General features: G+C 43.2%; 3 protein-coding genes across 10 annotated transcripts in view; all 3 read left to right on the forward strand.

Annotated features, from left to right (window-relative positions):
* LOC115293989 (protocadherin gamma-B6-like) overlaps positions 1-468 on the forward strand; it is a 2,408-nt gene extending 1,940 nt beyond the window's left edge. The window contains exon 2 of the mRNA XM_029941700.1: positions 3-468. Coding sequence (XP_029797560.1) covers positions 3-468 — 466 coding nt within the window. The remainder of the gene's footprint in view (positions 1-2) is intronic.
* Positions 1-8,801, forward strand: part of LOC115294307 (protocadherin gamma-C3) — a 161,270-nt gene that overhangs the window by 91,535 nt on the left and 60,934 nt on the right. Inside the window, exon 1 of one of the 8 annotated variants that reach the window (XM_029942095.1) lies at positions 1,517-4,112. The exons of the other annotated variants lie outside the window; for them this stretch is intronic. Coding sequence (XP_029797955.1) covers positions 1,683-4,112 — 2,430 coding nt within the window. The 5' untranslated portion in view covers positions 1,517-1,682. Of the gene's footprint in view, positions 1-1,516; positions 4,113-8,801 lie in introns of those variants that run through there. 8 annotated transcript variants of the gene reach the window in all.
* LOC115293991 (protocadherin gamma-B2-like) overlaps positions 6,937-8,801 on the forward strand; it is a 2,073-nt gene continuing 208 nt past the window's right edge. The window contains exon 1 of the mRNA XM_029941702.1: positions 6,937-8,795. Coding sequence (XP_029797562.1) covers positions 7,172-8,795 — 1,624 coding nt within the window. The 5' untranslated portion in view covers positions 6,937-7,171. The remainder of the gene's footprint in view (positions 8,796-8,801) is intronic.

An 8,801-nucleotide genomic window follows, 5' to 3' on the forward strand; every position in this document is an offset into this window, starting at 1 on the left:
GCCACCGCCACGCTGCACCTGGTTTTCGCTGACAGCCTACAAGAAGTACTGCCCGATGTCAGTGACCGTCCGGAGCCCTCTGACCCTCAGGCCGAGCTGCAGTTTTACCTGGTGGTGGCGTTGGCCTTGATCTCAGTGCTCTTCCTCCTCGCGGTGATTCTGGCGGTGGCCCTGCGCCTGCGAAGCTCTTCCAGCACCGCCACAGGAGGCTGCTTTGGGTCTGTTCTGTGCTCCAAATCTGGACCCGAAATTACTGGCAACTACAGTGAAGGAACGTTGCCCTATGCCTATAATTTGTGTGTGCCTGGGGATCAAACCAACCCCGAATTTAATTTTCTCACATCTGTTGATAATTTTCCAGCCACACAAGAAATTCTCAACAAAGATAGCCCCTCTGCACTAATGACTAGCATTTTAACTCCTAATGTTGAAGCAGATAAGAAGACTTTTAAACAGGTAAGTATTTAAAATAATGCTTTTTATATTCTAATTCCAATATATGCCACTAGAGCATTGTTATTTAAAGATTCTAGATTCATGGGTGCCTGGCTGGCTCAGTTGGTAGAGCATGTGACTCTTGATTGGTGTAGATCTTATTTAAAAATAAATAAATAGGGCTGTCTGGATGGCTCAGTCGATTAAGTGTTCGACTTCAGCTCAGGTCATGATCTCACCGTTCATCAGTTAGAGCCCTGTGTTGGGCTCTGTGCTGACAGCTCAGAGCCTAGAGCCTGCTTGGGATTCTGTGCTCCCTCTCTTTATGTCCGCACCTGGTTTTTCTCTGTCTTTCAAAAATGAATAAATGTTAAAATTAAAAAAATAAATAAGTAAAAATAATGATTCTAGATTTAATCTCCTGATGAAATTCCTAAAATAAATCTAGGTTAAACCTATTGGTATCACTGTTTAGACTAAAGTTTACAGTGCTGCAGTCCTTCTATTATACAATTTAAGGTAGAATATATAGAAATCTTAGGCAAATTTTTCATCAAAGAGAATACTTATTAGTTATGGTTATGGAACACAATTTTATTTTTTTATATCATGACAGCCCTAATATCATCCAAATTTTCTCAAATGTTTCATCTTTTACTCAATAAAGAAATATTGGTAAGAATTTTAGTCATGCGCTCTGATGATTTTTTTTTTGGAACCGAGTTAGTTCCACACCTATAAATACTATTCCCTTCAGTTGGTAAAAATCAATAGGAAGCAAGTCTAACCTGCAATTGTTCAGTTTCAATAGTATTCAAAAACATTTTTAAAAAGCAAAGAAGCTATTTTAATAATTCCTTTTATTAAGCGCTCTTGGTAAACTTTCATATCACATCATATAACCCTTTATTGTGTGCATTTTCGGTTTTACAATTCTCAAAAAGGTGTGTAATAACTTCTGGAACAGACACATTAGTTGGGTTTTTCTTACTCCTTGCAATAATAAGATTTGGCTCTAGGCGCCGCTCTTCACCAATCAGGGAATGGGAAGCTGCAAGCTGCCATCCCTCCCTCCCCAACCTCTACAACGCAAAGCAGGATACTCACAGATTCTGATGCTGGAAAATTAAAGTACTTCGCTCCCTGATATATTTTGGATGCAGTCATCCTGGAACTTCGTAGATACATAAGCTGATTCAGAACAAAACAGTCCAAGAAACCAGGGAATATAGGCTCAGCTTACTGCCATGGGGAATTGGCTACTGCGTCTGGACCGCAGCAGGCTGATCCTACTATACATTTTCCTGAGGACGCTACGGGAGTCTGGGGCAGGGCACATCCGATACTCAGTGCCCGAAGAGACAGATAAAGGCTTCTTCGTGGGCAATATTTCCAAGGACCTGGGGCTGGAACCCTGGGAGCTGGCGGAACGTGGAGTCCGCATCATCTCCAGAGGCAAGATGCAGCTTTTCGCTCTGAATCCGCGAAGTGGCAGCTTGATCACTACAGGTAGGTTAGATCGGGAGGAGCTCTGTGAGACACTGTCCTCCTGTTTTTTAAATATAGAGATACTTGTGGAAGATACCCTGAAGATTTATGGAGTGGAGGTGGAAATAATGGATGTTAATGATAATGCCCCCAGCTTCCAGGAGGCGGAAATAGAGATAAAAGTCAGTGAGCACACAACTCCAGGATCGAAATTCCCCCTTCCTAACGCTAGGGATCCAGATGTAGGAATGAACTCTCTCCAGCGCTACCAGCTCAGTCCTAATAGTTACTTTTCTTTGCAAATGCGAGGCGGAATGGATGGGGCCAAGAATCCTGAACTAGTGCTAGAGGGGAGTCTGGACCGGGAAAAAAAAGCTGTTCACCATCTCCTCCTCACAGCTTTCGATGGAGGAGATCCCATCCACCAGGGTGCTCTTGCCATTCGTGTGGTGGTCCTTGATGTAAATGACCATATACCAAAGTTTACACAGTCTGTATATCAAGTGAGTATTCCTGAAAACCTCAGATCTGGAACTCGGATTCTCATGGTAAATGCAACTGATCCAGATGAGGGAATCAACGGGGAAGTGGTGTTTTCATTCCAGAATATAGAAAGCAAAGCTTCTGAAATATTCCAGTTGGATTCTCAAACTGGAGAAATTTTAATACGAGGGTCTCTGGATTTTGAGAAATACAGATTTTATGAGATGGAAATTCAAGGCCAAGATGGTGGAGGTTTCTCAACCACAGCTAAGGTATTGATCACAGTTGTGGATGTGAATGATAATGCTCCAGAAATAACTATCACATCTTCTACTAATTCAGTGCTGGAAAACTCTCCTCCAGGTACAGTTATTGCTCTTCTAAATGTGCAAGATCAAGACTCTGGAGAAAATGGTCAAGTCTCATGTTTTGTTCCTAACAGTCTGCCTTTTAAGTTAGAAAAGACTTATGGAAATTATTACAAATTGATAACAAACAGAGTGCTGGACAGGGAGCAGGTCCATAGCTATAATATAACCTTGATAGCCACAGATCAGGGACATCCACCCTTGTCTACAGAAACTTACATTTCACTGAATGTCGCAGATGACAATGATAACCCGCCCACTTTTGCTGAGTCATCATATTCCGTCTTCATTCCTGAAAACAACCCCAGAGGAGCTTCCTTCTTCTCAGTGGTGGCATTCGACCTGGACAGCAATGAGAACTCCCAGGTCACTTATTCCCTGGTGGAGGATACCCTGCAGGGAGCACCTTTATCCTCCTATGTCTCTGTCAACTCAGACACCGGCACCCTATATGCACTGTGCTCCTTTGACTATGAACAGTTCCGTGACCTGAAACTATGGGTGACAGCATTGGACAGTGGGAACCCGCCACTCAGCAGCAACGTGTCTGTGAGCATATTCGTGCTGGACCAGAATGACAACGTGCCAGAGATCCTGTACCCCACCCTCCCCACTGACGGTTCCACTGGTGTGGAGCTGGCGCCCCGATCAGCTGAGCCTGGCTACTTAGTGACCAAGGTGGTGGCAGTGGACAGAGACTCTGGCCAGAACGCCTGGCTGTCCTACCGCCTGCTCAAGGCCAGCGAGCCAGGACTCTTCGCGGTGGGGCTGCACACGGGCGAGGTGCGCACAGCGCGGGCCCTGCTGGACAGAGATGCGCTCAAGCAGATTCTGGTGGTGGTGGTACAGGACCACGGCCAGCCCCCTCTCTCAGCCACTGTCACGCTCACCGTGGTGGTGGCTGACAGCATCCCAGATGTCCTGGCTGACCTAAGCAGCTTCGAGTCTCCTGACAAGGCCCACGATTCTGGCCTCACACTCTACCTAGTGGTGGCAGTGGCCGCAGTCTCCTGCGTCTTTCTCGCCTTTGTGATCGTGCTGCTGGCGCTCAGGCTGAGGCACTGGCACGCGTCACGTTTGCTCCAGGCTTCAGGAGACAGGTTGGTTGGCATGCCCACCTCCCACTTTGTGGGTGTGGACGGGGTTCGAGCTTTCCTGCAGACCTATTCCCATGAGGTCTCCCTCACCGCGGACTCTCGGAAGAGTCACATGATCTTCCCTCAGCCCAACTATGCGGACACGCTCATCAGTCATGACAGCTGCGAGAAAAGCGAGCCACTCTTGATCCCTGAAGATTCAGCTGCTGGTTTAGGCAAATTTGACTCCATGAATAATCAGGTGAGATTTATTACCCGCCTCCCAGTTGTTGGTATCTCTGTGCAAGTTTTTTAAGTGGCTTTGTTTGCCCCCAAAAAATGTGTTTTTGGTGGGGGGATATATTCAGTTCATACATGTTTAGAGCAATACATGTGAGTTCCTCTACTTTGTCTTTCAACAGATTACCATCAGTTTTCAGAAAAGTTTATCGCCCCTCTGGCATATTTTCTTTTGATTCTAAAGGTCTAGTTCAGCTATCATGGCTTGCTTTATAATAAGTTAAATTTTAGTAATATTTTTCTATCATCAGTGTTTGTCGCTGTCAGTGTAGAATGGTTAGGATTCAAATGAATGATTCACAATTTTTATGTTTGCCTATTAAAAGTTTACATTGCCTCCACTTATTTATAATTATATTCTACCATGATTTATTTCTAATGTTCAAATTTGACCATGTTGATTCAATGGTATATGTTCTGTAGCTCTTTTCTGTATCTATATACACATATATACACACACTTACATGTAAGTGTTTACACATGTAAGCTTTTCTCTGAGTATGAAAATTCTATTTTGATTTTTTGATGGGTGGTGATATGTTTCAGTTATGTTGATTATTTCAACTTTTTGTCATTTATTCATATTACCAAAACAGATCTACTGACTGCCTTTTTACTACTAGATTCTCTTGGGAGTGGAAATTTAAAGTACTCCTTTTTTCTCAAGTTCTACACATCTTTTCTGTTTCTATAGTGAAGTCATTCGATTGTTCTGAAGAAATAGTTGAATTGTTGAACTGGTATTATATTATTTTATTCTTTTACTTATACTTTAGTGTTTGTATGTGATCAAGATTTCTCTAATGTAGTGAATTAACTTGTAGAAATAATTTTGATCCAGTGTTTCTCAAAAAATTATTTTCAGATTGGCTAAACATGCTTACATTTTTAAGATTTACTAATGTGGAATAGTTTGTGAATATTTGGACTTTAATGAGACTGATTTATCTGATATTCCTATTTGGTATTTCCCTTTTGGTTGTTCTTTGTTTTCAATATGTCTATGCATCTTGGATTCCTTTTTATTTCCTTTGAAAAGTCATTTTGTATGATATATAAGCATATTCAATCCTTATGTTCAGAACCAACTTGTTATTGAAGCCCTGACAGTTACCTAATGACATAATGTTATCTGAAACAATTTCTAGGAAACTCAAGTGAGAAAAGGAGACTTTCTGAGGATATTTGAACAGAAGAATCTTCTCCATAATCAATTAAGCTCAGCCCTCTCATACCACTTCTAGATGTTTGGCCCCGTTATTAACATATTCATGTTCCCTTTCAAGTTTTCTTTTCTCATTTAGGAATTGACCTTAATGTATTTAGCTATAAGTGCGTGTCTAATGTTTCAGCAAAAAGAATCTCAACTGTAGGAAAGAGGAATTTTCCAACAGAGGCTTGACATTCTTGATGTCTAGAAAAATGTGTTTCAAGCACGTAGGGGACAAAATTTATGCCTGTGGAATTCCAACCTGAGAAAACAGATTTAGGGGCGCCTGGGTGGTTCAGGTGGTTAAGCATCTGACTCTTGGTTTCAGTTCAGGTCACGATCTCATGGTCTGTAGGATGGAATCCCATGACAGCAAGGAGCCTTCTTGAGATTCTCTCTCCCCTTCTCACTCTCTGCCCCTCCCCCACTCAGGTGTAGACTCTGTCTCTGTCTCAAAAGTAAATAAACTTTAAAAAGAAAACAGACTTGAGGCATTTGTCTTGAATTGGAATCAGATAAATAAAAGGATGTGAGGTATTTGCTGGGAGAGGGAGGCTGTTCCATATGTATGCTTTAAACATAGCCACAATTAGGAGCTGGAAACTGAAATCGTGGAGAACAAAAAGGAAAGGTTAGCTTTGAAACTCGAGATTAAGAAGATGGTTATTCTGACTCAGAGGTAATGATGAACTTAGGGTACAACATGTGGTCCAGTTAAATAGAAGTATAAAATGAAATACTCTCATGTTTTTGCATGTCATTAAATTTCTATGGTAACCTACTAGGGAATACTTTTATATTATTATGATGAAAGTGTAAAATGCTTGATAATCCTTTTCAAAATTTTCTTTTATAATGAGCAAGGAAGACTGTACATCCTTTGTCAGTCTCATCCTGAGTATGCCCTATAAGCTTTGAGCTCTCTTCCAGTTTCTTCTGATAAAAGGAGGAAATTTATCTGCATATCAGATTGAGGATGATACTGGGTGGTAGTGCCTGGCTGTAAAAATTTCCCTATATCACTTGGTGAGGCTATTTTACCACATAGTCTTTGTTCTAAGTCTGGAGAGAAGACTACTTTGCCTTGTTCTTCGAGTATTTGCACTGCCTCTGATTAGAAAAAGGTAAACTTGGGGTGCCTGGGTGGCTCAGTCAGTTAAGTGACTCACTTTGGCTCACATCATGATCTCATGGTTGTGAGTTCAAGCCCCACATCAGGCTCTGTGCTGACAGCTCAGAGCCTAGAGCCTGCTTCAGATTCTGTGTCTCCCTCTCTCTCTGCCCTTGCCCTGCTTGTTCTCTGTTTCTCTCTGTCTCTCAAAAATAAACATTAAAAAAAAGAAAGGTAAACTTTTCTCATACTGGGTTAATGGCTCTTCTATAGAATCAGATCTCTAATGAATCTTCTTTGGTGGTAAACACTGGAAAAGAGATACATCCAAAAACTCATATATTGCCTCATTCCATACACCTCAGCCCAACAAATCTGTTGGAATAGCAAATCCCATCATTTACAAGGCTTTGGACTGCAATTTTCTAAGTAGACTCCGAGTGCCGCTGTTGGCCAATGCGCTGCAAGAGCAGGAGTCCACGATCTACCTAAGTGATTTTCTGCGCAGTCTCGGAAGCAAATCTGAAAGGAGATGAAGCCCAGACCCGGGCTCTCTGCTCAGCAAATGACTTTGGAATACGGACTCGGATGCCATGAAACTGAGGACATTGAGTTTTCTACGTATTGGCAGTAAATATTTTAAACACAATTTGTAAAGCTTCTTCTCTTAACATCGGAGGCTACAGCAGCACAGAAAAGGATGGGAATTAGGGAGAAGCCAAAGAGCAATACCCGGCAGCGGCAAGTACTCTTTCCTTTCCTGCTGCTTTTGTTCTGTGGGGGGCTCTCTCAGCAGATCCGCTACTCTATTCCGGAAGAAATGGCCAGGGGCTCAGTGGTAGGGAACCTTGCTGAAGACCTGGGGCTGCATGTACGGGATTTAGTGACCCGCAACTTCAGAGTTAGTGCAGAGAAACAATACTTTATGGTAAACACAGAGAATGGCAACATACTTGTAAGTGACAGAATAGATAGAGAATCGCTCTGTCCCCAAAATCCTCTGTGTGTCATGCCCTTAGAGATTGTGGCAGAGAATCCTCTAAATGTTTTTCACATAACTGTGAAGATAGAAGATATAAATGACAATCCACCTTATTTCCCCCAAAATAGCATTGTTCTAAAAATCAATGAGCTTGCAATTCTTGGATCTCGATTTGGTTTGGAATCTGCTGTAGATGTAGATGTAGGACCCAACTCTATCCAGAGTTACCAACTCAGCTATAGTGAGTATTTCTCTCTGATGGTGAAGGATAAGACTGAAGGCAAGAATGCCCCAGAATTAATATTGGAGAAGCCACTGGACCGGGAACACCAGGGCTTCCATCTTCTGGTCCTGACTGCAGTGGATGGAGGTGACCCAGTCCGAAGTGGCACCGTTCAAATCAAGATTGAGGTCACTGATGCGAATGATAACTCCCCAGTGTTCAGTCAGAATGTGTACAAAGTTAGCCTTCCAGAGAACTTGCCCTCAGGTACCTCTGTGCTAAAGGTGACTGCGATCGACCAGGATGAGGGCATCAATGCAGAGATCACCTACTCTTTCAAAACACTAAGAGATATTGGGAATATATTTATGCTAGACCATCAAAGTGGAGAAATTAAATCCAGAGGTCCTATAGACTTTGAAAACAGTAGTAGTTATACCGTGAGCATAGAAGCCAAGGATGGTGGAGGCATGGCCACTGAATGTAAAATTATAATAGAAATTTTAGATGAGAATGACAATGCCCCAGAGGTCATTTTCACTTCGGTGTCAAGTTCCATAACTGAGGACACAGAACAGGGAATAGTAATTGCTCTGTTCAAAACACATGACAAAGATTCAGGAGAAAATGGAGAAGTCACATGCCTCATAAAAGGAAAAGTTCCTTTTAGAATGGAATCTTCTGCCAATAATTACTACAAACTTGTAACAGATGGGGCACTGGACCGGGAGAAGACCTCCGCATACAATGTCACCATCATAGCCACTGACCGGGGAAAGCCGCCCCTCTCCTCTAGCTCAAGCATCACTGTGCACATCACAGATGTCAATGACAATGCGCCCATTTTCGAACAGGCGTTCTATATAGTCCACATGGCCGAGAACAATCCTCCAGGTGTTTCCATCGCCCAAGTAAGAGCCTCCGATCCTGACCTGGGACCCAACGGCCACGTCTCCTACTCCATCGTGGCCAGCGACCTGGAGCCACGGGCGCTGGCGTCCTACGTGTCCGTGAACACGCAGAGCGGCGTGGTGTTCGCGCAGCGCGCCTTCGACCACGAGCAGCTGCGCGCCTTCGAGCTGACGCTGCAGGCCCGCGACCAGGGCTCGCCGCCGCTCAGCGCCA

The sequence above is a fragment of the Suricata suricatta genome, chromosome 6, assembly GCF_006229205.1.
Source record: "Suricata suricatta isolate VVHF042 chromosome 6, meerkat_22Aug2017_6uvM2_HiC, whole genome shotgun sequence".
Taxonomy (NCBI): domain Eukaryota; kingdom Metazoa; phylum Chordata; class Mammalia; order Carnivora; family Herpestidae; genus Suricata; species Suricata suricatta.